Consider the following 20,628-nt stretch of genomic DNA (forward strand, 5'->3'; position numbering starts at 1 on the left):
CGGTTAACTGTGCAGCTGGTCATTAAGAATATATATATAGATGTAGAACAAACAGGGAGCTCTGAAATTAAGGTTTGTATCTTTAAAAATCTAAATCTAGTAGTGATTCTGATAGTGAGAAATAATTACAAACAATATATATAGCTGTATAGAGCGTATTGTATGTTGCTTCTCTACTTTGTTTCCTATTAGGAGCTGTTTCATCTCAGCAGAAGTTAATTATTTTTTTCTTCTAGATACTGTTTAAAAAAGTGCTGAAAGGAGAGGTTACTCCAGACCATCTAATAAAAATGAGCCCAGAAGAATTGGCTTCCAAAGAACTGGCTGCTTGGAGACTAAGAGAAAACAGACACGTGAGATTTATCAATTTATGTTTTTTAGTTGGATGCCGAAGCATATTTAAATTCTGTTTTCAGGTTTCAGGTTTCTGTTTTCTTAGCAGAAAAAAGAGGGTTTCTTAGCAGAAAAAAGAGGGTTTATAATCTTTGGAAAAAAGGGCGGGCCGCTGAGGAGGACTACAAGGATGTAGCGAGGCTGTGCAGGGAGAAAATTAGAAAGGCCAAAGCTCATCTGGAGCTCAACCTGGCTACTGCCGTTAAAGACAACAAAAAATCCTTTTACAAATATATCAATGCGAAACGGAGGACTAAGGAGAATCTCCATCCTTTACTGGATGCGAGGGGAAACCTAGTTACTAAGGATGAAGAAAAGGCTGAGGTGCTTAATGCCGCCTTTGCCTCAGTCTTTAACGGCAATACCGGTTGTTCTCTGGATACCCAGTGCCCTGAGCTGGCGGAAGGGGATGGGGAGCAGGATGTGGCCTTTGCTATTCATGAGGAAATGATTGGCGACCTGCTAAGGAGCTTGGATGTGCGCAAGTCGATGGGGCCGGATGGGATGCACCCGAGGGTACTGAAAGAACTGGCGGAGGAGCTGGCCGAGCCGCTTTCCATCATTTATCGGCAGTCCTGGCTATCGGGGGTGGTCCCAGTTGACTGGCGGCTAGCCAATGTGACGCCCATCTATAAGAAGGGCCGGAGGGCAGACCCGGGGAACTATAGGCCTGTCAGTTTGACCTCAGTGCCAGGAAAGCTCATGGAGCAGATTATCTTGGGGGTCATCACGCGGCACTTGCAGGGCAACCAGGCGATCAGGCCCAGTCAGCATGGGTTTATGAAAGGCAGGTCCTGCTTGACGAACCTGATCTCCTTCTATGACAAAGTGACGCGCTTGGTGGATGAGGGAAGGGCTGTGGATGTGGTTTACCTTGACCTCAGTAAGGCTTTTGACACCGTTCCCCACAACATTCTCCTCAAGAAACTGGCTGCTCGGGGCTTGGACTGGCGTACGCTTCGCTGGGTTAGAAACTGGCTGGATAGCCGGGCCCAGAGAGTTGTGGTGAATGGAGTCAAATCTGGTTGGAGGCTGGTCACAAGTGGTGTCCCCCAGGGCTCGGTACTGGGGCCGGTCCTCTTTAATATCTTTATCGATGATCTGGATGAGGGCGTCCAGTGCACCCTCAGTAAGTTTGCAGATGACACCAAGCTAAGTGCGTGTGTCGATCTGCTCGAGGGCAGGAAGGCTCTGCAGGAGGATCTGGATAGGCTGGAGCGATGGGCTGAGGTCAACTGTATGAAGTTCAACAAGGCCAAGTGCCGGGTCCTGCACCTGGGGCGCAACAACCCCAAGCAGAGCTACAGGCTGGGAGATGAGTGGCTGGAAAGCTGCCTGGCCGAGAAGGACCTGGGAGTATTGGTTGATAGTCGGCTGAATATGAGCCAGCAGTGTGCTCAGGTGGCCAAGAAGGCCAACAGCATCCTGGCCTGTATAAGAAGCAGTGTGGCCAGCAGGTCTAGGGAGGTGATTGTCCCCCTGTACTCGGCTCTGGTGAGGCCACACCTCGAGTACTGTGTTCAGTTTTGGGCCCCTCGCTACAGGAAGGACATGGACGTGCTCGAGCGAGTCCAGAGAAGGGCGACCAAGCTGGTGAGGGGTCTGGAGAACAAGTCTTACGAGGAGCGGCTGAGGGAGCTGGGCTTGTTCAGCCTGGAGAAGAGGAGGCTCAGGGGCGACCTTATCGCTCTCTACAGTTACCTTAAAGGAGGCTGTAGTGAGGTGGGGGTTGGTCTGTTCTCCCACGTGCCTGGTGACAGGATGAGGAGGAATGGGCGAAAGTTGCGACAGGGGAGTTTTAGGTTGGATGTTAGGAAGTACTTCTTTACCGAAAGGGTTATTAAGCATTGGAACGGGCTGCCCAGGGAGGTGGTGGAGTCGCCATCCCTGGAGGTCTTTAAAAGACGTTTAGATGTAGAGCTTAGTGATATGGTTTAGTGGAGTACTTAGTGTTAGGTCGGAGGTTGGACTCGATGATCTTGAGGTCTCTTCCAACCTAGAAATCTGTGTCTGTGTCTGTGTCTGTTAAGTGTATTTGGGAAGAACAAAATGCATGTTACGCAAAGCAACTCTAAGTAATCAGGAGGACCTCTATAATTTACGCAGTATTCAAAACCCAAAAGAAATATTAGGACAGAAGTGAAAGAAGTAGTAAATTCCCCAAAGGGGGAAACAATGCATTTTCCTTTGCCATGCAGCTTTGTTGCTGCTCTTCTTTTCCATTTTTTCTGTCTCATGAGTCCAGGCTTCTGTGTCTATCCTTATTTCCAATAAGATTTTAAAGCTCTAACTGGGGTTTTATAGAAACCAGGCTTTTTTTAAAGAGGTAGAGAGATCTCTTGAGATGAGTGAAACCTAACTGGTCTTTATAACTCACATATTGATGGTGCATGAGATTTCATCCACCAAGAAGTAAATCTGAAGCTGGAAATTTGATCTGCCAGTCTGAAAAGTCATCTTAAGGAAATAAATATTAATATAAAGTATAGAAGGTTTATTAGGTTACTTTGGCTATTACTTTTCTCGAAACAGAAAGTCACGCTATATTGTAGCTGCGTTGATAGTTTAAAAGGTGAAGCAGGAATATGAAGAGCTGTGTTATTTTTTATAGAAGATGCCTTTTTCTTAAATAGTACTCTTTTTATTGGTCAGTTAACTGATGATAGTAAGCCAGTGATAGTTAACTGTGGCTACTTAAAAATGCGTGTTTTACAGCATCAAGTTTTCTAGTTTATAAGATCTTGATTTGCATTGGCAGAATCTTTGATATTTATAAGCCACTGCATAGGACTGAAAGGCACAAAATTTGTATCATGTTAATTGGGATACATTTTGTGTTTGGCTGCAAATGAATAGGTACTGTTCTGTACAATAGGTGGAAATCCATGATCTTGAATTCTGTGTGGTAAGAGTGAAAGAATGTTTAGTGATACCTAATTCAGTACAGTGAAATGCTATTTTAGAGACTGATTTGCCTTGCAACATTATTTATTCCTGTTTTTTTCCTTTCTCAAAGCCCATATTTTCTATCTAATGCTCATCTTTTACATTACATCCTCGTTACATGCGTTCTATTTTTATAAACAACAGTAAAATACTGAAAATAAACAACACAATACCGTACTGCTCTGAGGGACAACTTCAAAACAAAAATATATTCTGCTTAAAAATTACTGAAGGGTCCTAAATATTTCAGCTTGTAGAAGTTTTCAAATATTACACAGAAACATAATGCAACATGTAAAAATAAATAACAATGATTGTTTCATCTGATTGTATTTTTCATTTTTCTGTTAAAGGAAGACTTTAAGATTGTCGCTCACAGTGCTTTTTTTCCAAAATTTTCTAGTGTGTTCAAAAGTAACTAAGTACTTGTCAGACAGCTAAAGTAATCATAGAATCCTTGTTTCTTAATGAAATCGGGCTTAAAGTGTTGGGGACAGCCAACACAAACTGTTCCTGATTTAAGTAGTAAAGATGTTTTAAGAGATTGATTTAAGAAGCAATTTTAGAAATAGTGGTGTATGTTTTCTTCTTTGTGATGGAGCAAAATAGCAGTCCTGATCAGAATTAACATATGCATTAAGAGTACATTTAAATGTTTTTATTGAGGTAGAACGTTTATGTACTCAAAATCAAGCTCTTGGAAAATTATGTAAATCTATATGTATTTGTGTCCTACATTTTTCCTATAATTATGGGGAAAGAGTTAATGCGTTTTTCTTTAGACCTGTTACTTGTGGTTTTGCTTTATGAAACTGCTTGACACTTGCAAAATAAGAATATACTGTATACCCACAGAGTTTTCTGATTGCTGTTGTTACATTTACTAATTTCCAAGTTGTTTTTATATGAACGTACACACATATATAACCTCCTGTTTTTACAGACAATAGAAATGATTGAGAAGGAACAGAGGGAAGTTGAAAGAAGACCTATCACAAAAATTACTCACAAAGGAGAAATAGAAATTGAAAGTGAAACACCAATGAAGGAACAAGAAGTTATGGAAATTCAGGTAGAAAACAAAACCGTAAACAGAACACTTTACAATCATTTTATTCATGAACCAAATATGCTGTGTATTAAGATCTGTGACTACATTAGGTCTGTTTTGAGTTGAAATTTTCTTTTATCCCTACTGACTTTCACTTAGTGTCCTGGTGGTTTTTTTTCCCACATTGTGTCCATGATCAGATGATGAATTCAAACAACAGTAGGAAACACTCTGAATCTTTTGTGAAGAAATATATATATAGGAATAACTATGCAAAATTTTAATGCATTTCTAGATTTTGTGATAGTCTCTTAGGTTACAGAGACTTGATAACTTCTAGGTTATAGACCTGAAGAGAGAATTTTGTCTGAAGGGAAGAAAACACCATAAATAAAGCGAAGGAATATGAACAGAAGTATTAGGAAAATTAACAGAAGAAAAAAGCTAACTGAAATAAATGTTTTGTCTTTCCTTAGGAACCTAATATGATAAAGATGTTTGAGAAGTCAGAGGAAGCTGATAAAGAAGGAAATGAATCTGCAACTCCAGACACCACAAGTCAACACAAAAATCATCTCTTTGATCTTAACTGCAAAATCTGCATAGGTAATTTTGAGAAGCACATTTATTTAAATGCATCATGCACTAAGGCAGAGAGGAAAATCCTTGTTATGAGTGTATGTGCTATCATTGATTCGCAATAGAAATAATAGTATGGCTCAGGTTGGAAGGGACCTTAAAGATCATCCAGTTCCAACCCCTCTGCCATGGGCAGGGACACCTTCCATTAGATCAGGTTGCTCAGGACCTCATCCAGCGTGGTCATGAACATCTCCAGGGATGGGGCATATTGGAGCAAATAATACGTCTATCATATCACACTGCAATGGCAATACTGTATTTTTGGTTCATCTTCCTTGTCTTCAGAGGAAGTCCACTTTATGTATTTAATAAAACAAACAAAATTCTACTTCATTCTCTGCAGGTCGAATGGCACCACCTACTGATGATATTTCTGCAAAAAAAGTGAAAGTGTCTGTTGGAGTTGCACGGAAACAATCAGACAATGAAGCAGAGAGCATTGCAGATGCACTTTCTTCAACATCATGTATTTTAGCTTCCGAATTATTGGAAGACGATAAGCAAGACTTATCCAAATCATTCTCACCTCTCCCAAAGTAATATAAACTGAAAAAACAGTATTTTTAATGAAACACATTATTTGTATTGTTAACATATTACGACTAACATTAATTTTTTTGATGGTGTTTCATAGCCTGTTTGTATAGCGGAAGTAGTACACCTCTTCTTAGGATTTGGGCTATTTGCTAGAGTACATAATGCTATTCATTTATGTAAATAATGCTACATATATTGTGATTACAAACTTCTAATTCTCATATTTCCTTCCGGGGAGAATAAACTACCTTATATTTTCTGGTACAAAGATACCTAAAAAGATACGTAGGTTTCTATTAAAAAGGTCAGAGTATAGATTTCATACTGTATTGTGCTATTAAGGGACATATTATTTACAGTGCTGCAATCAAAAGTGTGTGTGTGTGTTTGTGCATATATAATGTTAGGGACTTTGAGGTTGCTCTGGACAGAGCATTGAAAATGATAAACCAGCCTAGTTACAAATCTCTGAAAAATAACTAGCACTTAAAAATCTTGCCCAAATGAACTGTGAGTATTCAGTACTGTGGATCTGTTGCCTTACAGTTAGCACTGATGTCCATGGTCTTTGTTAGGGTTATTAAGACCAGAGATCTCAGTGTGAGAAGCTGGAACTGAAGTTATGCCATCCTTCTCACCTATTTTCTCATCAGTGGTGTTCTGTGCTGTCTATACTCTCTCCAAAAAGAAAGGGGAAAGATGGAGAAATCTCATTTGTTCCCAACACTGTGTGTGTGGTGTTTTTTTTGTTGTTGTTTGTTTGTTTTTTTACAGTCTTGGTTTTTCTAGGCATCTTCCTTGCTTGTTGTGCTGGATTGTTTTTGTTCTGTCATCATCACATCTCTCTCTCCTGCCTGCCCTACATCTTTTGTTGTTACCTTGCAGATTTTGTTACTGTTTACAAATGCTTCCTGTACCCTGTCTGGAAGCCAAGCAACAACTCTTCATTTGCCCCTTTGCAGTTACTGATTATTTTTATTTTATGCTTTGCTGTGTTACAGAATGCTTTTGCGTTGTGGCTGCTTATGTTGTTAGCAATGTTACATTTCTAAAAAAAAAAAAAGTATATACTGTTTCCTGTTACACTGTTTCCTATGTGTGTTTTTTTTTCCGTTTGTGGTAAGGTAAGGAAATACTATTTATATTGTGCTTAGTATGCATTTTCATTATGGTATGCACCAGGCTACAGTCAGGTCTGGTACGAGTGATACTTAGAGAATAGTCATTATAATGTTGAGTTAATGTAGGAAGGATTTTCGTATGAAAGAAGAATAGTTTATCTTTTAATATTTCCAGCCATGTCAGACTGTGTATTTTGGGATGCTGATAGCTCTTTCACATTTAGAAGAAAACCACAGAGCAAATGACGAAAAGCAGCAGCAATAATTTTTAAGCCTGTTGTCTTACTCTCTTTAAGATGAAAATGCAGTAGCTGTTCTTGAACACACGAGTTTTGTAGACCCCTTCTGTTGGAGATTTTTTTCTCTTTAGTCCTTGCCCTCCCCTTCTTTCCTTGGCTTGTAATTTAGCCAGTCTGTCAGTATGAGTTTTGCTGTGTTTGCTGTCAGCTCCCTTCATTTTCTTCCACTCTCTCTCTCTCTTTCCTCTCTGCTACCTGCTAAAGGCAAATTGCAATTTATGAGGCTGTATTTTCTGGTTTCCAAGAGGTGTTTCTAGAAAATCATTGACTCTCAGTTATTTAGAATTGACTAGAGTCCATGCTGAAATTCAGCCTTTATCAGAGCAGTGTGATCCTTCACCAAGGACAGTGGACTTCGAATCTTTAGCAAACTATTCTAAAAACAAGTAATTTCTAGTGTAGACAGAAAGAAACACCGGTTATTGTGTTACTGTTGCAGCACAGCATTTGTTACTAGTGAGTGGCTAGCTTAACACTGCTAGTAGAATGCCTAGAGTATTTTAATAAATACAAGTTTGGAAAAAATTAAATATATCTGTAATCTAAAAAATTAGCTGTAATCTTTTTGGTGAGGAAACCCCCAGGATGAAAAACACTCTCTTGTGAAATTATTCAAGTGTTTTAGTTTATTTCTTGCAACTGCTTTCTTTTCTTTTTTTTTTAAAGTGTGTGTGAGGAAACGTTGCCTTGTGCAGGTGATGATATTGGAATTGGGAAGAGGTGCTTGCAGAGCTTGTGGGTGTGATGCGTGAGTGAGAGCAGCTAGCCTGTGGGCCAGTGACAAGCAAGGGGAAAGCAGATAGGTGGTGGGCAGACAGTGTTGCGACCAAAAGTAGGAGTTGGAAAGCAAGGTGAAGATAGGCCAGCAGTTAGTATGTCATCTCCCTCCCCCCCGTGGCAGGCGAAGATCTTAACTTCTGCATGCTCAAATGATAGAGTAGTGAACTAACGTGCTGCTTATCTGATGGTCCTTCATATAACACATCTACTCCTCTAGAAGGAGAGAAATAGGATTGTCTGCCTATCTCTTTTCATGGACCATCAAATATGCTTAACTGAAAAATAAAACTCTGAATGATAGGTAACCTGTTTTACAAAGAAAGGTGATTATTTACATGACCTGGCATGTCATATTCTAAATGAAGTGTTGTCTGTCTTGTTTTTTCAGATCAGAAACACCTGGTACTGTAGAGTGTGAAAGTCTGTTTCTGGCACGCCTAAATTTCATCTGGAAGGGTTTCATCAACATGCCTTCTGTGGCAAAGTTTGTTATTAAGGCTTACCCAGTTTCTGGCTCGTTTGAGTATTTAACAGAGGTATTTACATTTCTTGCAAAGAATGAACAATTCATTTATCAACTTTAGTGACTTGTTTACCATAGACTAATAATAGTATAATGATGAAAGGCAGTGAAGCATGATCGCTACACTGAGTAAAGTACTTGTGGGAGGAAATAGGCTAGGGTAGGGTTTATATGTATTTATAAGTAAAGTATTTCTTCCTGCGTGGACCCATGGTTCATCAGGATTCAAATTCTCTGAATCCCTGAAATGTTTAAGATGTTTTGCTCTCATATTTCTTGAGGATGAATAGCAGTATTTCCAGAGCTGGCTTCATAAATGTTGAATTGTTTCTAGTTTATTACGGAGCATCTTCTATATTACAAACTAACAGGGAAAGGCAGGACAAAATTTGCTACTGAAATAATCATCTCAGTGGCATCTGTTTTCTGAATTCGAGGTGGGAAAGTGAATGATCAGTTTTTAATTCAAAGCAATAAACAAGTCAGACACTTCTCTGCAAAAATGGATACTATTGGTGGTTTCTTTTAACATTATGTGAAGTCTCATTTTCTACAGTAGAAACCCGCATAACAGGAATTTTACTTTTGGCAGTCTAGTGGCAGTTTTATTCCTAATTTCCATTGTAAGACTAAATTGTCCTTTAAAAATAAAATAATATATATATTTATATGTAGTATTCTATTCAGTATCTGAGAGGCAGGAAATGGATGCAACTGCTTATAACAGTTGTCTTTGCAGCATAAAATAAAGATCAAAGATCTTGTATAAGGCTAAGTATTACTTCTCACCAATGACACAGGAAACATTAGCTTTCTAATTAAAAGGTGTTAAGTCTTTTATTAATGTGCTTATCTTTACTTGGCTGTAAATCTTCAGTGTAGCGTAGGGCATACCCTTTAGCACATGTACTTTGCATAGCTCTTCTGTTTTACTTCAAAATGACTGTTTTTCCTAAGTTGTTCTGGAATTATTCTGGAAGTCTGTTTATGTCACTGGTGAATAGTGAACTCAGTAGTATCTGAGAAAAATTTTTGTCTATATACATCCATGAATAGGTTGCATTTTTTTCTCATGATTAAGATTTTGAAAGCTTGTTATATTCTTTGATAGGCATAGGGCTTCCATAACAGTTTAATTTTAAAGATAACTTGTGTTTACAGAGCACAGTTGTGTTTACAGTTAGTGTTACTGAAATAAATGATTTTGGAAGAAGGTGGAGATGAACGGCATTGACTGATAACTAATTTATTACTAATCATTGATCTTGCACTGAAAATCTTAATGCAAATATACAAAATCTAAATGTAAATTACTTTTTTCTACTGTTAAAACTTCTACTGACTTTTAAAATTACAATTTTAGAACTATAAAAATTATGTTTTGAATATATGAAACAAATATGTTGGATTTAGATTTCTGTTGTCCTTTTTCATAGGATTTACCTGATAGTATTCAAGTAGGTGGCAGAATATCTCCTCACACTGTCTGGGAGTATGTAGAAAAAATCAAAGCTTCAGGGACCAAGGTAAGAAACCTGACATATTGAAGACTTACTTCTTAACCTACATCCTGTTTACCCTGGATATCTTTTCCTCCTGGGACATTTGTAGAATATGTAACAGTTTAAGGATAACTCGTGGTTACATTAAATGGGATGGGTGGCAGCTGATGGCATTTGTTTTCTTTCTGTCTAACCTCAATCTGTCAGTTGTTGTTCGAGAACATTTATATTCCTTTGCGACATACACAACTTCATATGTCTCAAGTGTTACTTTCTAGTTTCTGTACTGCTAAAGTATGTAAAACCATCCCAGTGGCCCAAGATGGACTTTTACCACTGCGTGCAGGCTGTCCTTGTGCTGGAGAACCCCAAACTAGACACGGTACTCTGGCTGCTATCTCACAAGTGCTGAATAGAAAGGAATGATTGTTTCCCTTGACCTGCTGGCTGCTGTGGTTCTGACACCCAGTACGCAGCTGGCTTTCTGTGCAGCATGGGTGTGTTGCTGGTTCATATTCAATTTGCCCACCAGGACCCACACATCCTTTTATGCCATGCTGCTTCCTAGGCTGTCTTGGTTCTTGGGGATACTCCATCTAAAGGTGCAAGATTTTGCATTTGCCTTGGCTGATGTTCATGAGGTTCTGGCAGCCTGCTGAGGTCCATCTGAAGAGCAGCCTGCCCTTTGGCACATCAGCCACTGTCCCTAATCAGGTGTCATCTTGGTTTTGCAAAGAGTCTCCTGTTCCATCTTCCCGGTCATTAAGTCATTAAACAGCATCAGCCCCAGCATCAACTGCTGAGCTGGGTTTTAGGCGTAATTCTGGGATTCGGATGCAGGTCTTGCTTTAGTATTAATTAATATCTCAGGCATGAAAGACAATACAAGGCAAATCTTTCTAGTAATGTTAAGCATTAGGGAGGGGAATAATTTAGGGAAGCATGCTATCTTCCACTTAAGCTTGTTATTTTGCAGGCTGATAAAATTTAGCTTGTCATAGAGTAATTTATTTATTTAAATACTAAATGCTTTTTGTTTGCTTTTTCCATTTGCTTTAATTACTTTTGACCTTGTCTCTACTCCTTCTGTCTCCTCTGTTCTTCTCTGCATTTCTGGGGAGACGCTTTCTTTTCTTCTTTGAAATATGCCTTTAAATGAAGAATAGTCATTAAAACAATTGAAATTTCATTTCTTATATAAATATCTTTCTTTTCTCTTTTTGTAAACAGGAAATCTGTGTAGTTCGCTTTACCCCTGTAACTGAAGAGGATCAGATATCCTATGCTTTGTTGTTTGCATATTTCAGCAGCAGAAAACGTTACGGTGTAGCTGCCAATAACATGAAGCAAGTGAAAGATTTGTATCTCATCCCATTAGGTTCCTCAGATAAAGTCCCACATCATCTTGTGCCTTTTGATGGGCCCGGTAAGTACAGCATGGAATTTGGAAGTTTATTATTGTAGCCCTTCTTATATAAGCTTATTACAGAAGAGAAAAATTAATTTTAAAAGACAGTTAATGACTTTTTGAAAAATAAGTTATTCTGTTGAAACATGTCAAGATTTTTTCAGTGTTATATTCACTTCCTTGAAAAGACATTAATTTCCAATTTTAAGACTATTCTGATAATTTAACATACTGTTGCTGAAAAAAATAACTGAATAATTTTGTTTCATGTTTTATTGCATACTTCCTCTAACCCAGGTTTCTTTGTGGTTACTATCTCAGAAAATTCAGTGACACAGGTAACCTTTGACAGTAATCCTACTGAGCTCCAGGTTGATATTGTAAATTAAAAATAGTATTTTTCATTACTTGAAATACACTCGCTCCTTTTTTTTTTCCTTTCACTTGAGTGTTCCAAACTTTTTAAAAAGGGAAGGAAAAAAAACCTCAGACACGGAAAGTCTGAAAACAAGTGGGCAAGAAATAAAAACCTCCTGAAATGGTTGTCAATTTATAGCTTAAACCTGAGTTCTTGAGTTCTTTAGTGTCAATTTATTTTGGTTATTAAAAAAATTGCAGATGATTTCATTTTAGATAGGCAGGGTTGAAACTTAAGAGGGGATAAGCTACAAGTCATCATTTTCTTTGCAACAACCTAAATCAGACAGAACAAAATGCATAAGGAAGAGAGAATAGTAGACCTTGAAACATGGTGCCCTTCTGGAATGAGAGAAGCATTTTGGAAAGTCAGTCTTGGTCAAACCTTTCAGGAAATGCATCCAACACAAATTGATTACGAGACTTCGTAGTTGCAAGTGGTATATTATTATTATTATTATTTTTTTTACTCTTGTGCTTTGCTCTCACTGTAGCTCACTTAGATGTTTAACTTTTTTTCTTACATGACTAGATGTCCTTTATAACAGTCTTGTGTTCTGTATTTGGAAGTTATACTGGGTGATAAAGTACTTAAAGCAATTTTAATTTGCGATGGTTGAAGGCATAAATTTCATGTTGGAAATAGTTCTGATTATAAGTATTGTTTGTTCTGCTTAATGATGGAAATCTCAAATGTCATAAAGTGTATAATTTCCATAATATATAAGTATGTGGGTTATTTTTGCTAAGAATGATTGCCTTAACCAAAATATAAGTAGATGATAATTTGCTGTTACAATTTTGTGCAGGGATTGAATTGCATCGACCAAATTTGTTACTGGGATTGATAATTCGGCAGAAAATGAAGAGACAGATTACTGCTGTTGCAAGTGTTACTAGTAGTTTTGTGGATGAAGCTTCTGAAAGTACCTTGAGTAGCTTGCCACCAGAGAAGAAAAGCAAGCCAAACAAACCTGAGGTCTCTCATAATGAGTTGGCACTAGAAGAAGAAGAGGAAAATGATTTTTTTAATTCCTTCACAGCAGTGTTACACAAGCAGAGAAATAAACCTCAGCAATCTAATACAGATGATCCTTCAGCAGTTATTGAACCGTTGGTGGAAAGTACAAAACATGAACCACCAAAGCCTCTCCGATTTCTTCCCGGAGTCTTGGTTGGGTGGGAGAATCAGCCTTCCACGCTGGAGCTAGCAAATAAACCATTGCCAGTGGATGATATTCTTCAAAGCCTTTTGGGTACAACAGGGCAGGCATATGAACAAAGTAAGCTGGAGACGAGTCCCAGTGAAGACATACCTTTATTAAACGAACAAACAACTTCAAAAGAAGAAAACATGGATGTTGCTGAAGTAACTACTGAAGTTAGTGAGACAAAGGCTAGTTCGGACGATACACAAGAATCCACTAATGCTACTGCACCTGGGGATGCAGCAGTTGTAGGGACCTCAAGTTCTGCAAGGAGTGCTGGAACTTTGATAGGACTTAGTCTAAAGGGAAAACCTCCTGATGTCTCCACAGAAGCATTTTTAGCAAATTTATCTGCTCAGTCACAGAATAAAGAAACTGAAGAAAGTAAAGAAAATGATTCAAAGCGGCAATTGCCTGACAAGGATAATACTGCACAGGAAACTAGAAGGACAACAAATTCCAGCTTTTCTTCTTCATCAAATGCAGGAAAAAAAAAACGAGAACAATGGTAATGCAAGCTCTGCTGAAGGTACCACTGCTAATACCTCTAAATCGCCACAATTTATTAACCTTAAGAGAGACCCCCGACAGGCAGCAGGACGAAGCCAGCAGACTAGTGCTTCAGAAAGTAAGGAAGGGGATGTTAGCAAAAATGAAGACCGACAGAATGTTTCAGGAAACGAACAAATGGAACCAGAGAATAAACAATCTTCTGGAGAAATGGGATTAAACCTGTATCAAAGCGATGCACAAACTAATGAGATGCAGTGCAGTTCAGCTGCAACAAAAGCAGATAACGCATGTGCATCGCAAGCAGAAGATACCAAACAGTCACAGGAAGATGCACTGATGCAAAACATTGAAACAGTGAACTCATTTAGAAGAGGACCAGCAGCAACTTCATCTCATTTTGAAACTGAAAATTCTTCTCGTTCTGAGTTTATTTCCAAAGTCCCAAGCCCTGGCAGCTTCTCATCTGTTAGACCTCCGCAACAGAATTTTCAGCATCCTAAGTCTAATCCACCTGGATTTCAGTTTCAGGCTCCTGCACCTCATAACTTCCCTCCACAAAACAACCCTATGTTTGGATTTCCTCCTCATTTACCACCTCCACTTCTTCCTCCTCCAGGCTTTGGCTTTCCTCAAAATCCGATGATGCCATGGCCACCTGTAGCTCATTTATCAGGTCAGCCACCACACTATGCTGGACCCATTGCACAAGGGCTACCAGTGGCTCACAAACAATCCAGATTTTTGGGGCCAGAAAATTTTTTTCAGAATAAAGACAGTAGGAGACCAGAAAGACGTCATAGCGATCCTTGGGGCAGACAAGAACAGCAATTGGAGAGAGGGTTCGGTAGAGGAAAAAACGATCAACACAGACAAAGATTTTATAGTGACTCTCAGCACCAAAAGAAAGAAAGACAAGAAAAAGAGTGGAACAATGAAAAATACTGGGAGCAAGATTCTGAAAGAAATAGACGCAGAGACAGAAACCAGGAAAAAGAGAGAGAGAGGAAGAGTAGAGAGGAAGGACATAGAGACAAAGAAAAATTGCGACTTCCCCACAGTGATAGGGGTGCTGATGGAAAATGCCCCACTAGAAATCCAGAAAAAAAGACGGAAAAGCCTAAGATGGAAGAGCAGGATCAAGAAAAAGATAAGGAGAGGGAGAAAAGTAAAGAGAAGCATAGAGAACGAGAAAGTGAAAAGAACAGAGATAGACATAGGGACCACAGTGACAGAACTAAAAGCAAAAGGTAAAAAGATGCAGGCAGTCTTTTAAAATCCTATTTAAATAAACTGTTAGATTAATGTCGTAAAACTTTGTATAAAAAAAAAAAGCCTGCTAGGATTGTGCCATCTTTTTTATTCAGTGTTGGTGTTTTTGCAGAAACAAGTCTGTGTTTTGGTACCACTCAATGTACCAATACTCATCCTTTTTTTCATTATACCAACTATCGCTAGAAGTAGGAGTTTAATATTTTTAAAAATTTTACATTGCTGTATATTCAAAATTTTAAAGATTTCTTTTATTAATATGCAATAAAGGCTTAGAAATTTTCTTAGCTGATAAAGTTGGCTTTAGTCAAGTCTGCAATATAGTCGCTGCCTTTGGTAATTTGTGCTCTCTTCTGTTTTAAGATGCTCTGATAATTTTAAAGATGAATTTCATACGATAACCTTCTTTTTAAATTGCACTCTTTTTAAGGATTGTAGCAAAGCTTCAGAATCCACACATACTACAACAAAACATAATATGCTCGGCGATGTGAAGAGTTTTTTAAATTATTCAGTAGTACAATAAAATAATTCAAATGTATTTCATCAGTTTTTCAAGTATTTCCTAAGCATCTAAAGCAGTTTGTGACCAGAAATTGGAAGGCTGAGCTGCTCGAATGTTATTGCTTTAAACTGCACTTGTTTTAATAAGAAAGCATTTTTAATCTAAGTTCTTGAAAATATGATTTGTGGTAGTTGATTCATTTCTCCCACCATTTTCCATGCTTCAAAAACTTGAATACCTAAGCTTGTACATTACTTTGTGTTTTGCTATCCTTTTTACTGTAAAATGTAAATATTTTAAGGGATATTTTGATTCTAAAATGATAAAACTTTCTCACATACTGTGTGTGTTTGATTTCATAGGTGTGAAACTGTAGGCTAAATGAATATAGCAGGCTAAGTTGTACTATGCCACGCTGGTTTTATGGCTAAGTCATTCCGAGTTCTGGGGGGGTAAAGAGAGGGGAGAAAGGCGGAGGGAAGTTTATACCATTGGGACTTTTAATAAATTGACTGCCATCCATTTCAAAAACTAAAAGGCAGGAAAAAAAGAAAAAAAAAAGGAAGAAAACCTGAATATAGAAACTAAAATCTCCTGCTCTTACCCTTCCTTAAATACCCCGGTCATTTTGTCGAGTCTGTTAGAAATGAGAAAAACATTCCATTATGTAAACCAAAAATTAGGTTTATTGTTCTGTTTCTCAGTGTTCTGTTTTTTATTTTGAGTACATTACCTTATGTATGGACATCGCATTTTGCACTTTGCTGTAGAAAAGCCTCTTCTTTTTTGAGAAGGTCTTTCCAGTCTAACAACACACTAATAACTGTTCATTTTAATTATGGATGTATTTTAAAGTAAAATTTCATTTGGGTACCCTGCAGATAGATTCACAGTCAAATCAACTAAAATAAAAAAAATCTTGCACCAAATGAAGGGGGCAGTAGCCTTTTATTCAGTGATGTTTCTTAGCCTCATAACTGAGAAGATTCTTAAGGGAAAAATCCTCTGTTAGTAACCAGAAGCAATATTTATCTTTTTGAGTTTTGTAGTGTGATAAAATGACATTAAATTAGCCTTTTCCAAATCAATTCCATGATCTTTATAGCAGTAGTGCCACTGATTATATCAGGTAGTAATATGCATGTGTTGTGTTGCTTAAACATTTACCCCAGTGTTCTTTAGATAGAAAACTGCACCACAACCTTGGTGTGTGTTTGAAATCCATTTTAAATCAGTAGCTCTGCTCGTGAAGATTTTCTTTTGGCTTGTCCAAAGGTGCTCTAAAAATAAACTGTTAGCGGTGAAAATCGCAGCTGCACTGAAGAGAATGGGAGTGCTTTCTATCAGAATTACCAGAAGCATTTTGTTTGGAAAGAATAAGTAAACATTTCCCAAGTTTGCCGAATGCTTTACTGCCTGCCTCTTGTATGCGGAGCCTGAAGAGTGCCAAAGTGAAACAGCTCTGGAGGTAGGGTTTTGTTAAGATTTTAAATGAACGGGCAGAGACAGCTGACAGAATTTAATCCTAGAACCTGAGTTAAGGTAACAGGAATGGCTCCCACTGCTGCAGGGGTGAAGGACTGTTGACTTCTCCATTGCCTTCAGTCACTTTCCCTCCGACACTGGTGTTAGCTGGGAATGCTCTGATTAATTGTTACTTGTTTTATGCTGAATCACTGCTCAGACCACAAAAAGCAGCGTGCACTCGTGGGGAACTGGCAGTACACCAGGAACCCCAGAGAGAACAGGATAAACCCTAAAGACGCTCCCGTCCCCAGCATCACATGGCCATAAAAGGCCCTTCTAGGAGAAACTGGAAGAGGAGAAGAATCTGGAGCCAGCTCAAATGCCAAATAGGCTTTGCGAGCTGCTGTTACTTGTAGGAAAGAGGGGAGGAAGCTCTGCTGCATCAGCCTGATCGCTTGAGGGTTCAGAGCAGCTTAAGAGGATGGAAAGAACCTCACAAAGTTGTTTGCAAAGCCTTATTAGAACATCTTGCGGCAGTTCCATCACCCTGCCCCTCGGTTAATCTTTGAGTCATCTCTTACTGCTGGCAAGGCACTCATTGCCATGTACTCTTGATGGTTATGTGCAAAGTAACGTGTGTCACCTGCTTTTGCTGTGCCTACTGTCTATGTTTCTGACCTACTTTATAGGAAGAAAAAAATAATCAGTAATAGTTGCTTGTCCCTGATCAGTACCCACTGAAGACTTCTGTTGGGAAAATTCCCGTGCAAGGAGGTGAGAGTTGATAATGTGCTTTGGAGCAATAGTAAAGTTAAAAGGGAAAAAGATAGGAAGCCATCACTACTATTTTTATATATTTTATTTATACAGTAAGTCAGCAGTCAAATGAGGAAAATAAATGCCATCACAAATCATGTGTCTAAACAGATTAAAATACAACCTGATTTCTTTTGTATTTATATATTGAAGTGTTCTATTTTTACTTTTGATGTTAAAAATTTATGAAAAATAGTCACGGAAATTCAATTTATAGTGGCTAAAAATTTGTCTAGTAAAATCTCAACTTCTCATTTAGAGGGATAAAAGCCAGAAGGTATAGCTAAAGCAAAGCAGTTGTTTGACTTTATTAAATCTGTTAGGAACTGGAGTTATTTGTAGGCAGACTGCCACTGTCCCACATTCCAGCTGTAAATAGTTAAGAAGTTTTCATATAGTCAAATCAGGGAGACCTCTGGTGGAGAAATACAGTAGGCATATTTTTATGCGTCAGTGGATATGTATGAGCTTTATGCACAGTAATTAAGTAAAATACCTTTTCTACCCTTAAGGAAGAATGATTTTAAACATCATATTTTAGCAGTCTATTAAGTTTTACTGTTTTACATAAAAGTATATGTAATGGATAGAGACTTAGAAGGTAGGAAGAACAACGTCATTACCTGAAATACAGTCTTTGTGGACTTATCAAGTAACTATAGATGTTATGATTTTTATGAAAGTGCATGTTATTTTTTTTTAACATGCACTTTTTACCTCAAGTACACTTTTTTTCCACCTACGAGTACTGTTTTTTTTCTATTGGTCTTAAAATTACAAATTACAAAAGAGAAGCTATGCATTCTAATAAAATTTAGTTTTGGAGAAACAGGTAGGTTGTCCTTATCTACAACCAATACTGCATTTTTGCAAGCTAATTACTATCTGTTTACAAAATTACTTCTAGCACAATAAAGAAAAAAACAGACTTCTTCAATACTTTAAAGTAAATACCAAAATGTATGTAAAAGTACTTATGAGTACAGTAAAAATTCTGACGTTTTATATATGCTATTAATACTCAACATTAAAAAAGGAAAGGAATTGGGGACAATTTTACTCATTGCTTTCTTATATTTGTTCCTGAATATTACACTGTCACCTAATACAAGAGGCAGGACAAAAATGAAATGTATCACTTTTAAAGGATCTTAAATAGTTTTTCAATTAATTTCTATGATCTCCATTATGGACATTATAACCTTCTGCTTTCATTAGCTGAACCTTTTTGGAATCCTGGAAGAGTGCAATATCTTTAATTTTACCACTGAATTCCTTCTGAAAAAGCCCTGTAGTGACTGTATGGATGTTTCTGCCAATTTCAAACCCACCAAAATAACAAATGCCACCATAATTTAAAGCAGTGTATTTTCTGTCTGGATCAATATCTTCAAAAATAATTAGTTCCTCGTCAAGATACACCTTAATACAAGTTTGGTTTTGAATTACAGTAACAAAATGCCATCTTTCATCACAACAAGTGGAGTCTTTGCTGTGAATTAGAGGAACAGAGATTCTTTCACCAAGATTAATGACAACTTTTAATGTTCCATTGGCGAGACCAATGGCAAGGAAATCATTGTCTTCATCTTCAGCTTTTCCCATCCATACTATTAAGGCTTCGGTTTGATTGGTAGTAAAATTTAAAGAAATGCGGGTATACTGGAGGTCTCGTTTTCTATAAAGAGGGTCTACGTATTTGATGTAGGAGTTACCAACAAACTTTGCTGTAAAAAAATTGATTTTACTGTCGCAGTGCTTACCTGACCAGCCTAGCGCACACGCACAGGTATACGAGAACAAAGTAGGCTGAGGAATACAGAGAGCTCGAGACCCACACCTGTTCTCTGAACAGTGAACAGATTCTTCACAGGTGTTCCCTATCCACCCTTGGGGGCAAGAACAAGAAAAGCCTGAGCTTTCAACCTGGCACGTTCCATTATTTTTGCACACTGAATACCCGCAAGCTGTTCCATCACAGTCACCAATGTTGGCTCCGCCGTTGGGGTCTGTTGCTGTAAGCTTCAGTTCTCTGTCATTTATAATAATTTCTCTTATACAACCACTGAAACCTGTGGGTTCATCTTCTACTGCCATTGAGTTGACAAGACTTAGAGAGGACACCCCTCCAACGTAAAAATCCGTGTTTACGTCTAGCGCCTTCATTCCAGCACTGCCTTTCTGAGTGATGTTGGTACCATCCAGTTCCAGGTAGCCTTCGGTACCAACTCTTCCTGCTTTGAGCAAATGCCATGTTTTTCCATCTGCTTGGATCTTCTGAAGAGCCTGTAGGATAATTGTCTTGTCTCCTAGATTGTAGCGTAGCTGTATAAATCCATTTACTAATGATATACATAGGAAGTCACCTGTGGAAAACAGTGTAAAGTAGTTTTACTTTTTAGAGGCAGCGTGTTGAAAAATAGCATATTCATAATCCCAATAAGCCTGCGCTTCCCCAATTCAGTAATTTATTTTCAGTGGTCTTGTACTATCATTGTACGTAAATTGTATGAAGGGCTGTGTTCCCTCATGAGCTTCTCGTGGTTCTCCACTTTTTTTTTTCCTCTTATTAGAAATGAAACCCATGTTTTCTCAGCTTCAAAGAAACATGCCGAGCTTTCTGAAAAGCTCTGCTTTGGTGCGGAGGCTAGATAACTGGGGGGTAGGAGGAAACAGCATCACTTTGGCATCCAGGGAGCGTGAGTTGGTGTTCCCATAAAAAAGAATAAAGTTTTGGCTAAGATATAAATGCTACGATAAGCTGAATTTCTGTATGCTGAATAGAGGTTTGATGGATTTGTCAGTTTAATGACACTGACGGTTGTCTGCACCAAACATACTCTGCTTTCCCTCCAGCTTCTTTTTGCAACTGGGCCGTGTCGGGTTTAATGATCTGACAGCTGTAGGAGCAGATAAGCCTTTTTATTTATTTATTTCACTGTTCTTCCGGAGGCCTCCATGACGAAGAATTAGATGGAGGTATCTTTTCTTGTACTATCGGTGTTTCTGGCCTTACAAGCAATATGAAAGGAGAGACAAAACCTCTTTGAACTATACTTACAAATCAGGAAAAGCTAGGAAAGGTTAGGAAGCAGGAGCTGGAAGGAAGGTATGGAGGGTAGAGAGAGTCTGACAGGGAAAAGACGACAGGGAGGCAGAGGAGGACAGCAAAAGAGCTTGTGCAAACAAAGTTCATTTTTTTAACTTTTTGATGTTTGCCTTCACAATTAA

At 38.2% G+C, this 20,628-nt stretch overlaps 2 protein-coding genes across 2 annotated transcripts in view; one reads left to right on the top strand and one right to left on the bottom strand.

Moving 5' to 3' along the window:
- The window catches only part of PHF3 (PHD finger protein 3), a 52,665-nt gene extending 36,622 nt beyond the window's left edge, over nucleotides 1-16,043 (top strand). Inside the window, 9 exon segments of the mRNA XM_050710003.1 lie at nucleotides 237-353; nucleotides 4,283-4,411; nucleotides 4,867-4,996; nucleotides 5,376-5,568; nucleotides 8,158-8,305; nucleotides 9,729-9,818; nucleotides 11,025-11,220; nucleotides 12,429-13,315; nucleotides 13,317-16,043. Coding sequence (XP_050565960.1) covers nucleotides 237-353; nucleotides 4,283-4,411; nucleotides 4,867-4,996; nucleotides 5,376-5,568; nucleotides 8,158-8,305; nucleotides 9,729-9,818; nucleotides 11,025-11,220; nucleotides 12,429-13,315; nucleotides 13,317-14,591 — 3,165 coding nt within the window. The 3' untranslated portion in view covers nucleotides 14,592-16,043.
- Nucleotides 16,044-18,564: 2,521 nt separating this feature from the next.
- EYS (eyes shut homolog) overlaps nucleotides 18,565-20,628 on the bottom strand; it is a 728,533-nt gene continuing 726,469 nt past the window's right edge. The window contains exon 38 of the mRNA XM_035543068.2: nucleotides 18,565-19,763. Coding sequence (XP_035398961.2) covers nucleotides 18,565-19,763 — 1,199 coding nt within the window. The remainder of the gene's footprint in view (nucleotides 19,764-20,628) is intronic.

Source organism: Cygnus atratus, chromosome 3 (genome assembly GCF_013377495.2).
Source record: "Cygnus atratus isolate AKBS03 ecotype Queensland, Australia chromosome 3, CAtr_DNAZoo_HiC_assembly, whole genome shotgun sequence".
Taxonomy (NCBI): Eukaryota; Metazoa; Chordata; class Aves; order Anseriformes; family Anatidae; genus Cygnus; species Cygnus atratus.